The sequence below is a fragment of the Dermacentor silvarum genome, chromosome 7, assembly GCF_013339745.2.
Source record: "Dermacentor silvarum isolate Dsil-2018 chromosome 7, BIME_Dsil_1.4, whole genome shotgun sequence".
Taxonomy (NCBI): domain Eukaryota; kingdom Metazoa; phylum Arthropoda; class Arachnida; order Ixodida; family Ixodidae; genus Dermacentor; species Dermacentor silvarum.
The window spans coordinates 35,125,504-35,145,801 of NC_051160.1; the positions used below are offsets into that span (position 1 = coordinate 35,125,504).

At 52.3% G+C, this 20,298-nt stretch overlaps 1 protein-coding gene across 1 annotated transcript; it reads left to right on the forward strand.

The window, feature by feature from the left end:
• Nucleotides 1-1,500: 1,500 nt before the first annotated feature.
• Nucleotides 1,501-3,246, forward strand: LOC119458792 (motility hub protein FimV). Its single transcript, XM_037720655.1, has 2 exons — nucleotides 1,501-1,698; nucleotides 2,800-3,246. The coding sequence occupies exons 1-2, from the start codon at nucleotides 1,501-1,503 to the stop codon at nucleotides 3,244-3,246; spliced, it is 645 nt and encodes a 214-aa protein (XP_037576583.1).
• The last annotated feature ends 17,052 nt before the right edge of the window (nucleotides 3,247-20,298 follow it).

Sequence of the window (20,298 nt, forward strand, 5' to 3'; positions counted from 1 at the left end):
ACAGGTGAACTTTACGAGTGCGCCTTTCCACGCACTCCATGAGCTGCATTGCATTGCAACTGATAGCGGCGTCAACGCCCGCCCCTATCGATGGGCGCTCTCACGGTGGGCCCTGAAAAAAGGAATTTGTTGATAATGATCTAGTAAAATACAGTTGTATCTTTTCTCGTCATGCGTATATAAAATGAATTAGGCATTTTATTTTCGTTGAATGAATCTAACTGCGTCTCGCTTTAATTTAAAAACGCTTCTTTCCCAGTGTTTATTCCCTCCAAACATAGTCGCGCTTTAATCGCTGCTCCCATAACCACCCTTGCTGATGTCGGTGACAATTGGTTCTGAACCGCTTTTCGCCCGAAGCTTCGCGACCTATGTGGATCGACCTTGCAGGCCCCGTACGCGATAACAGCCTTACCACTCCTACCTTCATGTAAGATAGCGCTTGGTAAAGATTGGTGTGAGCGTGACGTCGGGATCAATCAGCGCATACTTCCCCTGTAGCAGGAAGTGCTTTCATGCAAGCTAGTGGTGGAATGTCACAACATTAATATTGCATTGCTTGCAGGGTCGGCCAAGTTCATCCAGTGCAGAACTTTCGGCTATCGGCACAGGTCGTAAGGAAACATATTATCGGGATTACAAAAGTCGCAGTTCCGCCCGAACGGCGAAGCATTGACAACGATAGCAAATTATGAGACAGCTATGCGAAGTAAGGTTAAACGTTTTATCAGCTGCATAAGCTGCTTTAAGCATTCGCTTAGTAAATGAAACGACAAGCACGTTGCCATGCACGCACAGGGAAACATGAACCCTTCTGTCTCGATGGCGGTGGACACTCGCTGTCAGGTCACTGGATGCGAAGAATAGCGGCAGCAGCAGGGAGCGAATTGCCCTTCGTACTGCGATTCGCCGCAACGCAAACTAAGCGGCCTGAACACAGCGCACAGGAAGCTATCAGCCCTCAGCGCACATAGACTCTGTATTCGCCGCAGACCAGCGGTGAATCCAACCTAGCAAGAGGGGACTGCAATGATCTAGTAACCCGTAATGGTGGCTGTACAACGTGACAAACGTACCACACACGGCCGCAAAGTACAGACTGTGTTAAGTACCTTCTTTCTAATAGGGGTAAATCATACCGTTATCGCAATAAAATTCCGAAGTTGTGTCCGTAGCGCCGAATCGAACCAGGGACCCCTCGCTTCCGAGCGCGCGGCGTTAGCCCACTACGCCAAGGAACGCGGGTGGCGCTCGAAGACGGCGGACGCTCTCCGCATCGGCTCCGTCAATAATCTCCGATTATTGCGGTGCTTCACGCCATTGTCCCAAAATTCTGGACTCATCGCCACCGCCAAGTTCTCTGCTCCACCCGGATACCACCCGCGCCAAGGTGGGCCAATTTTTCGGCAACTTCTGCGTGTTTGATCTCCACGACGGCTCTCCGCCGGGCTTGACGTTGCGTTAGGCCTAGCTCCGCATCGCCCGGGTTTTCCCGGCGTGATGGCGGACGCCACCACGGTTACGGGCTATGACCCGACCTCACTTCGGGTCGTGACGATGGAGACCACCTCCTCGGACCAAGCCATGCCCTCGGAGCACGAGTATTTAGCCGACATGGTGAAACTCTGGCAACGGAAGCAATCCCAGGCCGCGGCTCCGCCCAAGGGCCAAGGGTCGCGCGCCGCCACCCTGCCACAGGTGGCTGCCTCCGGCTCGTCCACGCGCCGCTCTCCAGACGGAACGCGCACCGCACCACCTTCCCCGCCGAGGCGTCAACCCAAGTGGCGACCCCGCCATACTCCTCGTCTCTCCCGTGACGACTACATCGTCGTGCTGAAGCCTCGCGCTCCTTTTGAGCTCAAGTCGGTCCTCCCGTCCGATCGTGCCGGCGACGCGATTCGTGCATACCTGGGAGAACACTCGTCCACCTCTTTCCACGTGTGGCCAGTGTGGGACCAAAACGTTCTCGTGTGCAGTGTCACCTCGTTACCTATGGCGCAGCGCCTACTTGGGGACATCCAGTTGCCGGTGGGAGACCAGCAGCTCCCTTTTCGGGGCCATGCCAAGGCGTCCGGGGAAATCTGCCGGGGTGTCATCACCATCAACCCGGCTGAAACCCCACAGCGCATCAAATCAGAACTAAAATGGTCGCAAGGCGCTATCCTGGCGGTCCGCAAACTCGGTGACTCTACTGCAGCGGTGGTGACCTTCGAGGGCACGAAGCTCCCCCGCTTCATCTTCTACCACAGTGTCGTGGCCTACGTGCGCCCGTACAAGAAGACAATCCCGGCCTGTTCCCTCTGCGGCACCATTGGGCATCGACCCTCGGCCTGCCCGCGACCCACTCCCGGTCGCTGTACCCGCTGTGGCACTCAAGTCCAAGTGACTTCGGAAGGCCTAGCTGAACACGAATGTAACCCGACATGCCTTCTCTGCTCCGGCCCGCATGAAACCGGCGCTCGGGGATGTCCAGGGAAATATCGGAAACCTACACCACCATCGACCTCGAAGCCACCTGCACCCCCGTCACCGGGAACGCGAGCGGCTTCCCAACCCAAGCCTGGATCACGTCTCCAGACCCCGGCGAACCCACCGCCGACCACTTCAGTGCACTACCCGCCGCTTGTCGTGGCGCCACCTCAGGTGAGCAGCTGGGCAGGGATTACTGCTCCTCAGCCTCTCCCTCCCTCCCCCCCTCCTTCTCCAGAGCTCTCCGCTCTACGAAAGCAGAACGCTCTTCTTCAGCGGCAAATCGCAGCTCTCACTAAGCAGGTGGCAACTTTCCAACTGCAACAACAGAAACCGGCAGGACCCCCCACTGCCGCTCCAGTTGTTAAACCCGTCGACCATCAGCCTAGCCCTCGCGCCACGCCCACTCCGCGTACTCCCCCCGCTCCCCCGGCTTCGTACACGGCGCCGGCTGCTCAATCAGTTACGGGGGCACCTCAGAGCCCTCTTTCTATAGACCACACCCTGCCGCTCGAGGACCGTATTACTCGTCTAGAAAATGTAGTCCTCTACCAAATTTCCACCATTAATGTACAATACATTGTAGCTGAGGTGGTTCAGGCAGTTCAGGCCTGGGCTCTCACCCAGTTCCGCACCAGATCATCTCGCTCGCGCTCGGCCTCCACGAGCAGCAGCTCTGCCCCGCGTCGACGCAAAGTTGCCGGTTCCTCTTCCCCGGCCCTCAACCCGGCTTCCATCCGCCTTCCTGCTCCGCAAGGCATGGAGGATGACCCATAAAATTTTGGATTTTCATCATGGCGACTCCTTCATCTACACATTCGTCATCATCCCAATTCGAAATCATCCAGTGGAACTCCAGGGGCTTCGGGAACAGGCGAAAGCGCTCGCATCTTCTCCTCTTCCTTCCATCTCGGGGCTCTCTCCCTTCCGTTCTTGCCCTCCAAGAAGCCGGTCCAAACCCTACCCTTTCAGGCTACTGCCCCTATATAGGCGGCACCACCACCAGTCTCCTCGTTCACAAATCATATACGGCTGTTCAGGTCGATCTAGACCTTGACCTTCCCTATGATTACTGCATGATCTCCGTTCTTCCCCAGAAGCGCGGGGCCCAGTCAATCCATATTCTCAACGTGTACTGTCCCCCGCACCTTCAACGGGTCAATTTCGCGGAACTCTTCTATCGGGCTCTCCAAGCGGCGGCTCGGCAACCCCTTGTGGTGGTTGGAGACTTCAATGCTCCTAGCCCACACTGGGGGTACCACTTTGAAAAAGCTCGGGGCCGCAAGCTTAAGGAGCTTATCTCTACTCTCGGTTTCACGCTGCTCACCGACCCAGCGCATCCCACACGCCTGGGAAATTCAGTGACACGCGATACCTGCCCGGACCTCTCGCTCACACGAAACATTAGACATGTTACGTGGGAGAACCTCGAGGACACTCTTGACAGTGATCATTTCCTGCTTCGGATTGCCTTCCCGACGCAGAAAATGCGCCAAATCCGGGGCGCAGCCCGCATCACGGACTGGTCAGCTTTTCGCACCACGCCTTCCCCCCTGCTCCCATCCCCGCAGGACTACCAGGCATGGGCATCATACGCCCTCCACACCCATCAATCATGCACCCGATGTACTTGTACCTCCACCTCAGCCCCCGCAGTAGATCCCCACCTCCTCCACCTTTGGGAGGCACGCCACAGCCTTACCCGCCGATGGCGACGATACAAGCTAAATCGTAAGCTTCGCTCCCGCATACAGGCGCTTACCGCGGAAGCAGCTGACTACTCTGCACAGCTTGCGGACACAAATTGGGTCGATACATGCATGAAGGCAGCAGGTCAGATGAGCTCCAAGAGTACGTGGCGACTCTTTAGGAGCCTTCTGGATCCTTCCACTACCCGCGGGGAAACACAACGCCAACTTCGTCGCGCCTACTATGCCTACCAGGGCCCAATGAGCCAACTCGCGAACGACCTCTGCGACCGCTATCTGTGTCGTACCGTCCACCCCAAGGGCCCGGAGTACGTCTACTCCGGGCTCCCCAACCCCGAACTCGACGCCCCTTCACGCTTCCCGATCTTCGGGCGGCGCTGGCCAAAATGAAGCGAGGTACTGCCCCAGGCCGGGATGGTATTACGGTCACTCTCCTGGCCAACCTTCCCGACTCAGCATACCTCTCGCTCTTACATTTAATCAACACAGTATGGGAGGGAGAACCCCTCCCCGCGGAATGGACCACTTCGGTGGTCACATTCATTCCCAAACCCGGTAAGCCCGTCAGCATTGAGGCATTGCGCCCCATCTCACTCACCTCCTGTGCGGGCAAACTCATGGAGACCATGGTCCGCGACCGTCTATCCGCATATCTGGAAAGGAAAGGCGTCTTTGCTGACTCGATGTTTGGGTTTCGCTCACATCTGTCGGCACAGGACGTCCTTCTCCAACTCCAGCACGACATCATTGTACCTAATACTATGCGCCACAATGACAAAGCCGTTCTGGCCCTCGATCTCCGAGGCGCTTTCGACAATGTCAAACACAGTAGTATCCTTACCAACCTTAGCACCACGAATTGCGGATCTATAGCTTTCAGGTACATCTGTGCATTCCTATCACATCGCACCGCCTTCATCCGCATCGACTCTGCAGAACACGGTCCGTACCCACTAGGCACCCGGGGTACACCACAGGGAGCGGTCCTCTCACCGCTCCTCTTCAATCTAGCCATGCTCCAACTTCCTTCGCTCCTCGCCCAGGTAGAGGACACACACCACGCTCTATACGCAGATGACATTACCATCTGGACCAACTCGGGCTCCCCCGCTCAAATTGAAGACTGCATGCAGCGCGCGGCACTTATTGTAGACACCTATGCCTCATCATGTGGCCTGGAATGTTCCCCTACCAAATCATCTCTTCTCTCAATCTCACCTCTACCGCCACCTCAGATATATCTCCCGTCTGGCCCGATACAGGTCGTCTCAGAAATTCGCATATTAGGCCTCCACATCTCCTCTACTCTCAACCCTGGTTCTACCATTGCCCGTCTTCGACGCACTAGCGAGCAGGTTAGCCGTATGATTCGACGGGTCTCCACCAAACGTGGCGGCCTCCGCGGCTGGCACTCCCTCCGCTTGGCTCAAGCGTTTGTGACCAGCAGAGTCCTTTACGCCACTCCCTACCTTCGCTTGCGTCGCTACCACGAGAACCAGCTGGACGCACTGCTCCGCTCGGTTCACAAGCGAGCACTAGACCTTCCCATTGCTACCTCCAATCGCCGCTTTGCGGCCTTGGGAGTACACAACTCGTATGACGAGTTGCGGGAGGCCCATCTCGTCAACCAAGTCAATCGCCTGTCTCAGACGACTCCTGGGCGCCGCCTTCTGGATAGGCTCTCACTGAACCCGATCTCTACCCCACTTCCCCCTGCTTCCGTCCCGGAGCTATGGCGGCACAAACTTTGGGTTGAACCTCTTCCTCGCAACATGGATCCCACTCAACACACAGGCAGACGCCTAGCCCGAGCACACTCTCTTCACACTCGGTACTCCAATTCTCCTGGCGTCTTCTATGTAGATGTCTCGGGACCAACTCCCTCCGGACACTTTACGGCCGCAGTGATCTCCGAGGGCCACCACATTGATGGCCTCTCTTTCCGCTCACCGGACACAACACAGGCCGAAGAGGTGGCCATCGCTTTGGCCGCCTCCCACCCGACCTCAAGGGTCATTATCACGGACTCGCGCTACGCCTGTTCCCGATACCTCCAGGGTACCATAGCTCCTCTGGCCGCCCACCTTCTTCGGGCGGCCTCATGGCGCTTTGAGCCTCACTCCATCCGCATCGTCTGGTCTCCTGGCCACGCGGGTCTCCCCGGTAACGAAGCGGCGCATGCCGCTGCCTGCGTCTCTCCCTCCCGCGCCGTTACCACCTCCGACTCTGCGTCTGCCCCAGACACCTCAGCTCTTACGCAGTACCGCGCAATTCTAGAGCATTATCGCAGCTCACGCCGCCTTTACCCAGACCCTGCACGGGGCCTCTCTAAAGCGGATGAAAGACTTCTGAGACGCTTGCAGACTAACACCTTCTTGTGTCCTGCGGCCGCCCAGCATTTCATGCCGGGTATACACGGCTACTGTGCGCATTGTGGGGTCCTGGCCGACACCTATCACATGATGGCAGTATGCCCCTCTATACCCCTTCCTTTTTCATCCCCCTTCCCCCTACCCACAACCGAGGCTTGGGAGGAGTTCCTGCTTGGCTGCTCTACCCTGGACGCTCAACGCTCCCTGGTGGCCCGCGCCCGAGCGGCGATCATTTCCAGTGGACTTCCGGAATAGGGAGACCACCCAAGTGCTTCTCTAGAGCAACTCTCTGTAATTTTCTGATTAAATGTTTCTCCACCACCACCACCCACTACGCCACGAAGCGGACATGGACACACGCACCACGATAGCAATAAATACCCAACATTAACGAAAGGGGAGACGCGCGAGGACGCCGACTAGACCGCCTGAGCAAATATCGGCTCCTGCTTTCGAGAATGTATCCGGTCAGTTTCTTGCCCATTTGTGAGCGAATTTTTGTGCCACTCAACGCATAAAGTCACAAGGATTCCATCGCGACCAAGTTTTTCACGGTGGGTGGACTTTTCGACCTCTTTTTCAAGACTTTTTTTGCCTACCGCACTAGGCCTAGCTACCCATCGGCGGAGCGGCCGCCGGCCGTTCCCGCAAGGGTTTTCCCGCACTCTACGCCGAAGATGTCTATGCAAATCTCCGTCGACGGAGAGGATATCACTCCCGATGATCTTCAAGACTCTGGGTGGTCCGTGGCCACCGCTAAACGCAAACTTCGTACGACGCATACCCCCACGAACGAGACGCAAGCAAGCGTCTCGATGCCCCGCAACGCGGAGTCGTCTCATCGCTCCCGAGCTGCATTGAAGAGGCGCGTTATTGCTGCTTCGAGACTTCCTCACCTCCCAAAAGACCACCATCGAATCATCGTGAGACCTAGAAATGGCCTCGACATGAGAAATGTGAGTCAAATCAAGTTTGCCCAGTCACTCGCAATGGCTGCAGCGCTCAGTGAAGAAGACGTCGCAGAAGACGTGGTTTGCCCGAACATGATGCAGAACATCGCAGTTATCAGTACCCCGGCGGAGAAGAACGCCAGGGCATACTCCAAGATTAACACTATTACTATCGGTAAGGCCAGTTTTGAAGTTAGAGCCTACCGAGCTGCCCCCGACAACACATGCAAAGGTGTCATCAGGGGTATAGACTTGGACATTGGTCAAGAACAGCTTTATTCACTTATCGTGCACCAAAGGAACCCTACTGCACTACAGGTCAAGAGAATCAAGAATTCCACCACGGTGATAGTCCTCTTTGACGGACTAAAAGTTCCTAATTACATCATGTGTGGCACAAGCTTGGTGCGTTGCAACCTGTTTCGCAGACAGACGGATGTCTGTTATGCCTGTGGAAAGCTCGGTCATCGAGTCGATGTTTGTCCCAACCCAGAAGAGGCGGTCTGTAGAGGCTGCGGTATTCAATCTCCTCCGGAGGGTCACGTCTGCACCCCGGAATGCAAGTTGTGCGGGGGTCCACATCCGACGGCAGACAAGACGTGTAAACAACGTTTTCAAGTGCCTTACATAGTCCGAAGAAGAAGAAGAGAGCGGCTGATGCAATATACGTCGGCCTTTGCGGAAGACATCGACGACGACATAAACTTCACAGATGGCGGCGGAGACTTCCCGCCGCTACCAGCCAGCGCAGGTGGACGCGATACCGCTGCGGGCCCGAGCAGCAGCTGGCGCTCGCCTGACGTCAGCCAACAGCTACACCCATCACGAGGGCGCTCCCGTTCCAGGGGCGGAGGGGGTAACCGTTCGGTATCCAGAGGCCGTTCGAGATCCAGGGGCCGTTCCCGCTCCAGGGTACCTGCCGTCGGCATCGCTATGCAGCAAGGAGATCAGCACCAGACCTGGGCATCCAAGGTTAAGAGCCTACACCCACAGGTAAAGGGGGGCACTCATCCAGAGCAACATACGGATATTTTTGTACAGATGCAGAGAGAAAATGCTAGCCTTAGAGCAATTGTTGAGCAACTTAGAGCTGAAATAGCCGACTTAAGGAAATCCCACCCGGTTCCATCACCGTCTCCTCCTATCACGCATCCCAGTACAGTAGCCGCATCGGCTACGATCATCGATGAGGTCCCTATGGACGTCCAGCCAGGGGCAAAACCCACAAAAAGGAGAGCGCTAGCAAACCCGGCCAAGGACGAGGATGCAGATTTCAAAACGCAGGTCAAGGATACCTTAGCCGAGATCAAAAATGCACTAAAGGCAGTGGTCCAGTCGATAGCGGCATTGGACAGCAGAATCACAAAGATTGAAGCTGACCAAATGAAAGTTGTACACTCAGCCGAGGCTACCCCGGTCAAAGTAAATCCTAAGGTCACGATCGCACAGACGCTGCCATCCCGTAGCAATTCGCAGGAGAAAGCTCCAGCGATACTGAACAATGGCGGGACACCATAACAATTTCGTAATTTGGCAATGGAACTGTTGGGGCTTCCAGTCAAAAAGGGCAGCCCTACAGCAGTACATCAAATCCCAGTCAATCCGACCACAAGTTATTATGCTGCAGGAGATGCTGACGGAAATGGTGAGCCTGTCGGGCTACACACCCCACATCACGAAAAGTCCAGATGGCAGAGGTATCTGCACGTTGGTGTCTAACCAGTACACTTCAATCACGCACAATCTACATATGAGACACAGCAAGGTTGAACACTCTCTGATAGAGATCATACCAGGCAGCAAGCTAAGAAACAGCATCTTCATACTCCACATATATAGCTCTCCAAAAGGTAGGCACCATCACTTCACCACGTTGTTATCGAAAGCTATTACGATCGCTAGCAATGCGGGCGCACCCATAGTGATAGCGGGGGATTTCAACGCACCCCATCACGCTTGGGGCTACCCTCACACCACTGCCAAAGGAGCCGAGCTCTGGCAAGCGGCCTCGGATCTACACCTGACTCTGGTAACGGACCCCGCGTTTCCTACCCGCACTGGAAATTCTTGCTCTAGGGATACCACCCCAGACCTCACCTTTGTTGCAACCACGGGAGAGGTCTCGTGGTCTAACTTGGCCGAGGACTTGGGGAGCGACCACTATATTCTAAGTACAACATTACAAATTCAGGGCAAACCCCCTAGAACTTTCAAGTTCACAGACTGGGACCTCTTTCGTAAGATCAGATCTAGGAACACACAAGAAGGCAATGACCCACCGGATTTCGCCAAGTGGCTATCTCAGCTTGGCGAAGACGTCAAGTCGGCCACCAAAACGATCAAGACTGATCTTAAGGTCAGTAAAATGGATAGCAGGCTTGCCCATCTTCTGGAGGCAAAAAGCGCCCTCGTTACCAGGTGGAAAGCACACCGCCTGAATCGCAGACTACGCAAGCGCATAGCGAGTCTTAATCGGGACATATCCGTACACTGTCAGACGCTGGAGAAACAGCATTGGGACGAAATTTGCAACACGGTTGATGGCCAAATGAGAGTGGGGGGGAAATGGAACCTCCTCAAACACCTGCTGCAGGAGACCAAATCCAGATCCACACAGACACGTCTGGTAGACAGAATACTACACTCGGAAAGAAAAGCGAAATCAGACGCGGAAATAATGGAGTCTTTAGCCCGAACATACCTACCTTTGGCTATAGCCCGACCTCCTTCTGGCTACCCGCAATACACGGGATCGCCAGCCCTCGAGATGGACAAGCCCTTCCATGAAGCAGAGGTCCGGAACGCATTAACCAATCTTAACGGGAAATCCGCCCCCGGCCCAGACGGCATCACGAACCAGACGCTACGTAATCTAGACGACGATTCTGTCACCATCCTCACCAAAGAAATCAATCGTATTTGGGAGTCGGGGGTTTTCCCCGAGCACTGGAAAATGGCGTCAGTCATTCTCATCCCCAAACCAGGCCGGAGTCCCAGTCTTAACAATTTGAGACCGATTTCTCTCACGTCTTGTATAGGCAAGGTCGCCGAGCACGTCATCAACCATCGCATATCAAAACACATTGAGGAAACAAACCTCTTCCCTATCAACATGATAGGTTTCAGACGACACCTATCGACTCAGGACGTCATGAAAATGTTGAAACATCATATTATAGATCAGGAGACAAAGGACGTTAGGGCCATTCTCGGCCTCGATCTAGAGAAGGCCTTTGACAGTGTTTCGCACTCCCACATACTCGAATCCATCTCTCGCCTCAACCTAGGAACCAACTTTCACAAGTTCGCCAGCTCGTTCCTTAGGGATAGAAGAGCCACTATCAAGCTAGGGGACCTCAAATCTGAGCCCTACGATCTGGGTTCCTTCGGCACTCCTCAGGGCTCAGTCGTCACCCCGCTGCTGTTTAACATTGCCATGTGCGGGCTTGCTGCCGAGCTCTCAAGCCTGGACGGCATCAAGTACTCCCTTTACGCGGACGATATTACCATATGGAGTGTCGGTGGCTCGGAGGGCTGCGTGGAGAGCTCCCTTCAGGAGGCCGTCGACTGCGTTGAAGTGTACATCAAGGAAATGGGTCTCAAGCTCTCGCCGTCAAAGTCCGAACTTCTTTTATATCGGCCCACGAGAAGGGGTCCTAAACCCAAAAACTGGAAACCACTGGCCGACGTCGACATTAGGCTGCACACGGCTGCGGGGAAGCGAATCCCGAGGGTGGATTTCATACGTGTTCTGGGCATGATCATCGAAGCCAACGGACAGAACGGCCGTACGATCGACCGTCTGACTTCCAAGGCGGAAGGGGTCATCCGATTAATCGTTAGGATCTCCAACAATCGGGGTGGTCTTCGGGAGGACAACCTCCTCAGACTGTTCCATGCCTTTTTGATGAGCCACATAAACTATGTCGCATCCATGCACAAGTGGCAACTCCACGAGAGGACTAAATTAAACACTCTCATTCGAAAAAGCATCAAGAGAGTCCTAGGTCTTCCGATGCGCACGAGCACAGAGAAACTGATGGACCTTGGAATCCACAATACGCTTGAAGAAGTCATCGAGGCTCAGCAAACGGCACAGGTTGCCAGGCTTTCAATTACATCAGCAGGGAGAAAGATCCTGATTGACACGGGACACAACCCCCTCACGCTCGAAGTGCAAAACACACATCTCTCTGATCGCATGAGATCTTGCATCAAGGTCTCTCCCCTTCCACGAAACATGCACCCACAATACAACGTGGGCAGGCGTGTCGCTCGAGCCTCCTCTCTTTTAGCCCACGCTCACGCCCACTCTCCGCTAGCATGCTTTGTCGATGCCGCCCAGTACGGCGCTTCCGCTCACTTTGCAGTAGTATCCACAGATACTAAGGGTCGCATTCTATCCTCAGCATCGGTTCGAACCTCTTCTTCTCACAAAGCAGAGCAGATGGCCATCGCACTCGCTCTCCTTGATCCGCAAAGAACTGATATTTACACTGACTCTAGATCGGCTGCTAGGGCCTTTGCTTCCGGGACCGTCTGCAAGGAAGTTTTTAGAACTCTCGCTCACAAGGAACTCACACACCACACCATCACTTGGTTCCCTGCTCATCTTGGCTCGAGGGTCGGGGGCCTTTCCAATGTCAACGAGCTAGCCCACTCCCAGGCGCGAGGTCTCACTTGCCGCGCCGGGATTTGCGCGGCTCAGGCGGAGGAACCAGCCCCCGGCCTTCATTTTAGGGACATTTTGACTACTTTCAACGAGGTCACGAAACACTATCAAATGGGCCGTAGGTCCTTCCCACTCCCACACGAAAAGTTGTCTCGGCCACAGGCAATCTCTCTTCGCATGCTTCAGACGGAGACATACCCCAGTCTCTCCATTTACAGTCACTACTTAGACATTTCAGCACATTGTCCAGACTGTAACGATCGCAGTGATTTCATACACATGCTCTGGAGGTGCCCCTCTTTACAGGGAAAGCATCACGACTTCTCTGAAGATGAATTTCACTCCATGATCAAGAGCCCGGTCCTACTACAACAACTCCAGGCTGTCCAGAAGGCCCACGACGCAGCGGTGAGGCTAGGCCTCCCCGTCCCTACGTGGGAGCGGCCCGCGATTCTCCCCCTATAAAACGGGGGCGGAATCCTTCAGGACCTCAATAAAGTTCTTTATCTATCTATCTATTAACGAAAGGCCGCGTTTCTAGCGCGTTTCTAACGCGTTTGTGCTAGCGCGTTACGGCCCGTGTAAGAAGCTGGTGTAAGACGCTGTGGCCTCTCCGCCTTACCTTCAACGCGTTTCGAACGCGCTGCCCAAAGCGGTGGCAAGTCAAGTTCAAGTCGAGGAGTGTTTATGAATACGGGGGGTATACTCTCTCAGCAGTCATGTGATGGCGTCGGCAAACGCGGTGCACGTTCCGGCATGTGTAAATGGCTGCGTAAGACGCTGTGGCCGCTCCCCCTTACTAGAGAGTACTGCACGTTTCTAACGCGTTTGTGCTAGCGTCCCCTTAAGCGGGAGATCCGATGATTCCCTCCGGAGCTTCGCCCACTCATCATCATTCACCCCGTGGATATGCTGTGGATTTTTTTGATGAGTCATGCTCATGACTATGATTTCTACCATCATCCTTTAGTGTTCCGTTCACTTAGTGCCCACGTCCGAACCCATTCCGGTGGTTTTTGGGTGTTAATCTTTTTTTGCTGCGTCATTGTTATTTTTGCTGAGTCATGCTCATGACTATGACTTCTACCAGCATCCTTTAGTGTTTCATTCACTTAGTACCCACGTCCGAACACATTTCAGTGGTTTTTGAGTGTTAATATGTTTTTGCTTGGTCATTGTCATTACGTACATGACACGCATGTCATGACATTTATGTCATGTCCTATCACTCACGTTGGTCATACACTCCGGTCATACTATGCCAATTTTGGTACCCACCAAGTTAACGAACCGACCATGGGAGCACCAAGACGTATGCGGCTGTAGACAAGCATGTCATGACATATCAATTATGTTCGTCATGTATTCTTGCCACAGTATGCCAATTTCGGTACATACTAAGTTAACGAAACGACCATGAGAGCACATAGTCATAGGCGGCTAGATAGATAGATAGATAGATAGATAGATAGATAGATAGATATAGATAGATAGATAGATACTGTCAAAGTAGCAAATGTTCGCCAAGAAATGCTTGATATTTAAAATGCCGGATGACGTTGCAGATTGCACAATAACGGATCGCGAGCATTTGAAGCATGATATTGCAGTGCTTATTTGTCGCTTACTGGACACTCCGCGACCCCGCTCACCTCTCACGCGCTCAGACAATACAGAAAGTGGCGTCAATTTCGCGTATTGAAAAGCGTGTGTGCCAAAGACGCAAGCGGCACGCAGTCTGCTTGGCCCTAAAACGACCAAGAAGTTATATGGGGACACTGTCATGCTCCGCTCAACTTAATGGTCGTCTCAGCAAGGGCAGCATTTCACCCGCGCTCGACGAAAGACATCGCGTCCGTACGGCGTTTGTACCACGACGATGAACGCGTCGCCATCCTACACGGCGGTCGAGAAGCGGTACTATCGAGGCACCCCACGTACGAGCGCCTTGGTCTCCTCGTACGACCATGTCATGATTGATGCACTACTTCCGTGCAATGAACTCGGAACGACGGCACAGTTAGGCTGGCTGTAGCACAGGCATACACGGGCATAAACGATTGCGCGGTCATTACACATAAACAGCCTGATATCGAGAAAAGTATACATTGGCTTTTGTTAAGTATAGCAGATTTTATAAGCTTATAACATTTCCGGTCACGAAAAACGTGGTTTAAATTACTGCTGAATCTGCTTTCAATATAGCTTTATGTATCTTTTAAGCATTGCTACCGAGGCAACGCACTCCGACGCAGCGAAGTGAGTTCGCCGAACATACTCGCTGCTAAATGCGTTCTCCAGCAAAGCCCAAACCGCATGAGAGCGATTTTGTGCGTGACGGCGACGGCTTCGAGCGACGAAACGAGCCGTGGCGCGAACAGAACGCTCGTTCTGGTCGCTCGATCGCCCGGTTCTGTAAATCTAGGTATTCGTAGCATACCCTCTTACTAGAGGCTACTGCTGCGACTTTTGTGCAGCACCTGCCTCCCAGCCCTTAGGTTCAAGGGCCTTGTTGAGGCACTTGTGCTAGTGTCATCAACGTGTTTTACATTATTCATTCATAACAAAACATTCATGGTCATAGCGCAAACCTGCACCCATTGCCATTATTTTAATACTGATATATTTTATGAAAGTTGCAGCGACTGATTTTAGGCCATTTACAGCCGTGCTACATCCACCGTTCACAGCCAATTTTTCCATCGCATAAACGTCTCATTGAAAACTGATCACCAAGTGCCTGGCGCTCTTTGGCCATATTTGGCCCTTGCGCCATTAAACCCCATACATCATCATCATCAAATATGGAATTCGTCGCTCGTAGCCTGGAAGTGCTATGAGCGACTAGCCAATAGCGCGAAGCCGAAACAGAATGCACATCAGTCAAGTACTACCGATTGTCGCACGGAACGAGCGAACGACTCAATTTTGATATGTGCAAGGATAAGAACCTAGTGCAAACCTTCAGCAATATTTATGCTGCTCTTTATAGCAAAAGACATCAACATAAATTCATAAAGCACGCGTCTCGCCAGTTTCAGCGCGTATTTGCTGCCCTCACAACGCATCCGTCTCCGAACATCAACTGACTCCTCGAGACGGACGTGGTCCCGCGTTACAAATCTGTGGCGCTGTCGTCAGTGGTGGGTGCTCTGTTGTGTTCTTCGCCCATGAGCTCCGAGATTGGCGCTCGCCATCTGGAACCAGCCTGCGAGCAAATCTCGGAGGCCATTCTCCGCGACGTGCGCTGTCGATTGCAGGGACCGTTCGCGGCGCGGCTCTTATTGAAATGCGCCGTTTCATGTTGCCTCCGAAATTACCATCGTGCACAAATCTCGGAGGCAAATGCTCACTATAGCATCGTTTAGACCGACTTCCCCGTTAATGGGATCTGCAGGATAATAATGCGAACGGTTGAAAGAGCATCTCTAGCCTCTGTGGAGTAAACGAGCGAAGAATGAAGCGCGGGGTGAGTGAGTGAGTGAGTGAGTGAGTGAGTGAACTTTACTCAGCCCACAATAGCCACGAGTAAACTCGACGTCACCTGGCTAGGTCCACTCGGGGATAATCAGGTCAAACCTGACGGCCCTCTCGCGGGCCCTCTGGGCTGCCAGGATTTGAGAGGTCTGATCCTGGGCCTTAATTAGAGTCGCCCTTTCACCCAAGAGGAAATGATGACGCTAATTAAGGAAAGCGGGTCTGCAGCCGGTTGTCGTGCCGTCGTACTCACGTTTTCATCCGTCCGTTCTCGTAGTGTCGTCATCGCCGTTGTCGCGCCGTTGTGATTCAGTTGTCGCGCCGTCATCACCAAGTCCTTCTTCACTGTGACAGCCTCGTCTTCGCACCGCCACCATCGTCGGTGTCGTCTCGCTGTGACTCTCGTCTGCTAAAACATGTCGACGATAGGTTCTAACGATCACCAAACAATTTTATCGACACCATTAGTATACTTCGGGATAATGTATAGTGCATGCATTTGATTTTAACGGCGAAGCTGTTTAAGCTGGAGGTAGTCCGATGGTGTACGCCCGAAATGTGGGCCGATCCTGGAGGTCTTGCAGAAAGGGTCTAAGCGCGATGGCACATACCCCTGTGAACTAGCGAAGCTGTTTAGGCTCTAGGATGGTCCGTCGAGTGTACGCCGCAAAACTTCCACCTGGCGATGACGTCACATTGCGTCGCATAGCAACGCTTTGCCCCAGCTGCGCCGACCGCGCCGATCCACGCCACAGCTGCATGAGCCGTGACGTCATCGCCCGCGCCGCATCGCTTCGTCTTAGCTTTGCCAAGCCATGACGTTTACCGCGCCATGCGGAGTAGTTGCCGCGGCTGCGCAGAAGCGGACCTAAGCCATGACGTCACTGCACCGACTCACGGGATATATACCTCTGCGTTGCCGCCATGGGGACACAAATGCCCCGCCGTCTCCGCGCTGCCCACATCGCCGCGAAGATGGGGCGGCCGAAGAAGAGCGTCACTCCCGAAGAAGAGGAAGTGCGGCGCGAAAGCGAGTGAGACGACTTCGGTCCGATCCCTAGTACCACGCCGCCGAAGCGGCGGCGAAACATCGGCGATTCGCAGATGATCCGGTGTTACGAGCCCGAGAAACCGAGAAAAACGTTTGAGCCTCCAGAAGGGTCCAGATACTTTAATGACCGAGTTCTCGTTGCTCCTTGGGCTGTCGATGATTCCTGGGTTATCTTGCGCAAAACGTGGCCGAGTCTCGAAGCATAACCTCGCAAAGACGTGGCCGAACCGAGATAAAGCTAGGTGGCGTCGCCAGCGTCGCTGTTTGCCCAAGTCGTCGCACCACTAGTGTGAAGCTGCCCCTAATTTTTTCTTGTGTTTTTGGTGGGTACTCGACTGTTCTTGTCGGGGAACACAGCGCTTCGGTGAGCACGCCGATGGTCAACGCATTGTAAGGAATTTTTTGAGTGCATTGGGTTGAGGCCCAACGCAGGGTTGAGATTTCGCGGCTGCCCACTTTTTATTGCAATAGCAGTTATAGAGAGACTCGAAGCGATTTTTTGCCGTCGCCGTGAGGCTCCGTATATATTTATTTATTTATTTACAGAGTACCTACATCACCATAAAGGCATTACGTAGGGGGGTACAAAACATAACCAGTAAAGCAGAAAAACTTTTGCACAGATATGCTTAGAAACAGAAGCACTACAATAGCATTTAGAGAGAGAGAGACAAAACTTTATTTTGATGTGGCACGGAGAAGCGTAGATCTCCGTGGTGGGTGGAGCCTTCAGTCCAGGGCCCCAGCATTTAGAGAAAGACATACAATTAAGTAAGGTGAAACAAACAGGTTTTTTTCAGGATATATAACGCATACCGTTGCTTTACGAGAGCACCGTCACAGCATAGAATAGAATAGTTCGTTATTTAACACATTTACTATATCATTTGATAAACTGTTCCATTGTCTAATTGAATTGGGGAAAAAAGAGTAGTAAAAAGTCTTTGTTCTGCAGTTATAGGCTGAGATATTTTTGTTCTTATCACAGCGAGTCGATATGTAATCTGGCCCCAGAACATAGTTATAGCGATTAATACCTGTCTGACTGTCATATAGTATTCGGGGCAACCGTTTGAGCCTTACCCGCCGCGGTGGCTCAGTCAGCTAAGGCGTTGCGCTGCTGAGCACGAGATCGCGGGATCGAATCCCGACCGCGGCGGCCGCATTTCGATGGAGGCGAGAATGCAAAAACGCCCGTGTGCTTACGTTGTAGTGCACGTTAAAGAACCCCAGGTGGTCAAAATTATTCCGGAGCCCTCCACTACGGCATGCCTCATAATCATAACTGGTTTTGGCACGTAAAACACAAGAAAGAAGAAGTTTGAGCCTTAGCTTCTGCCTACGCATATGTAGCAGATCCCATCCTAAAGTGGCCTTCATTTCTGAAACGCTAGAGTACGGGCTGTAATTATTGCAAACAAACCTTACTGCTTGGTTCTGTAGTTCTTCCAGTCTATTAATGAGGTAATCTTGATAGGGATTTCATATTACACAGGCATAATCAAGTATTGATGTGGCATGTAACAAGTATAAAGTTTCTTTAATTGCGCGCGTTGCCTGTTTGAAGTGTTCGCGAATAAAATGTAGCATCTTACTAGCTTCTGCTATGACAGTGTCAATCTGTTCATGCCAAGGGAGTGATTCGGTGAAATAGACTCATAGATACTTGTATTCCGACGGTATGCCGATAAGCTTACCATTGATGTTACATAGGTGCTGAAATTTGGATAATTTTCTAAAAAAACTTACACTACTCCACTTTTTAATATTTAAATTCATGTTCCATTTCTTACACCAGTTCGCCACCTTATCTAAATCTGTTTGCTAAGTATCTATGTCATTTTCAGTAGTAATTTCTCTGTCAATCACACAGTCATCGGCAAATAGTTTTATGGGTGAAGTAATTAGTTTGACAATGTCATTTATGTAGATTGAAAGTAACAAGATGCCCAGTACGCTTCCCTGAGGAACGCCCGAAGAAGCAGTTATTGGTGAAGATGCGGCGTTGTTTAGGACGACAGACTGGGCTCTTCCGTTTAGGTAGTTTCGTATCTAATTTTGAAAGTTTTCGACCTGCTATGGTAAGCTTATCGACTGGATGCTATAAGCTATCCAGTCGCGCATGCGCCTGAAGTGGAACTGGCGTCCGCTTATCGCTATCCCCGGCAAACGTTTGCCCATTGATGATCAATTTATCATAACGCAAGCGAACACAATTTGCTTTGTTTTCTCTTTTTGCTCTCGCATAATACGAAAGCTGACGTCTTTTTTCTTGTACGGCTCGGCTGAAATCTTCATAGATGCCGTACGAAGTGCCTGTTAGTCTGTTGAGCGTGAACGCGAACAATTGCTCTTCAAAACTTTCATTGGCCACATTACCTCGTTTTCTTGTCAAAACTCCCGCTGGAAAGAAGGGCGGTGGTGTTGCGTACGAGCACCTTGCGCACAAGCTTGCGTGGTTAGTTCCTGAGTGCCGCGATACTCGAGTCATGTCTACGAAGCGTTGCGGTTTTGCGTTACTGGTGCTCAGGGAAGGCGCCCCCGCTATTGCGTCAGTGAAAAGCTGAGAAACTCTTCCGTAGCAAACATTGTTCAGAGGGTCAACGTCCAAAGCGATGCCGGTTCACTTTGTCGGGATACATTTGTTTTAGTCGATCGACATTTGGCTCATTGTAGAGCGGCCCATACCCTGTTGCATATATACCCAGTGACCGAAGTTGACGGGAAAGGGGTTCGTTAAATTTCGGCACATCCCAGTGGCACGTTGTAGCCAGTTGGCAAGTTGGCATCAAGGAGGTTCATTGAACAGCGGCACATACATATCAATAAAGCATGTTTCTCTCTCTCTCTCTCCAGTGTCACATAGCCAGTGAAACAAGTTGTTTTGACGGTTGGATTCCAGCCCTGTTCCCTCAGTACAGCAGCCCGATGGGCTACCAATTAGACCACCGACTATCCAGTGATTGGAGACATAGATAGAGACACAGAGGGACAGACAGTCAGAACCCGGAAATTGGTTCAAGTAAAAATGGCAAAACGAGCAAAAATTGACAATTCAGAGTACATAGAAATAAAACTGTGGAAACTTCAAGGCACCGGCATAGCATGTGCATTCCTCCTCCCAGATCCCACAACGATTCCTTTAAGTACAGTTCTTTTTTTTTTCCGCGGGTGATCGGTGAGTGGAACAGGCTGTCGGACCCCATTGTTTCATCCGAAGGCGTAAATTCTTTCTTGAAAAACTTTTCAAGAAAGAATCTGAAGGCGGAAGTTGGAATCAGCTGGATTGCTTAGAGGCCTTCGTCCCGTATTGGACAAAAAATTTGGCTGCTGATGACGATAATGATGATGATGTAACGTATTAATAGCGATATTTCTTTTAAAAAGCGAAGTACGTGTGGCGAGGCCAATTCTTTCATGAAGCTTTATTATATTATTCGTCGCAGCTTCACTTTCTAGCCGCATTGGAACTGTGAGCGAAACATACAAACCACAAACGCAAAATCCTATGCTTAAGCTAATATTTTCTGCTCGCCCCAAAACCGGCGAGTGCAAACTTCCTTGGGGTCCGAACAAATACGTTCCCTCCAACGTGCAC

Excerpts from the sequence above, each read along its gene's own strand:
- LOC119458792 (XM_037720655.1), top strand. The coding sequence starts at position 1,501 with ATGGCGGACGCCACCACGGTTACGGGCTATGACCCGACCTCACTTCGG. Across the intron at positions 1,699-2,799 it reads GCGCCGCCACCCTGCCACAG|AAACCGGCAGGACCCCCCAC; the intron begins GTGGCTGCCTCC and ends CTGCAACAACAG.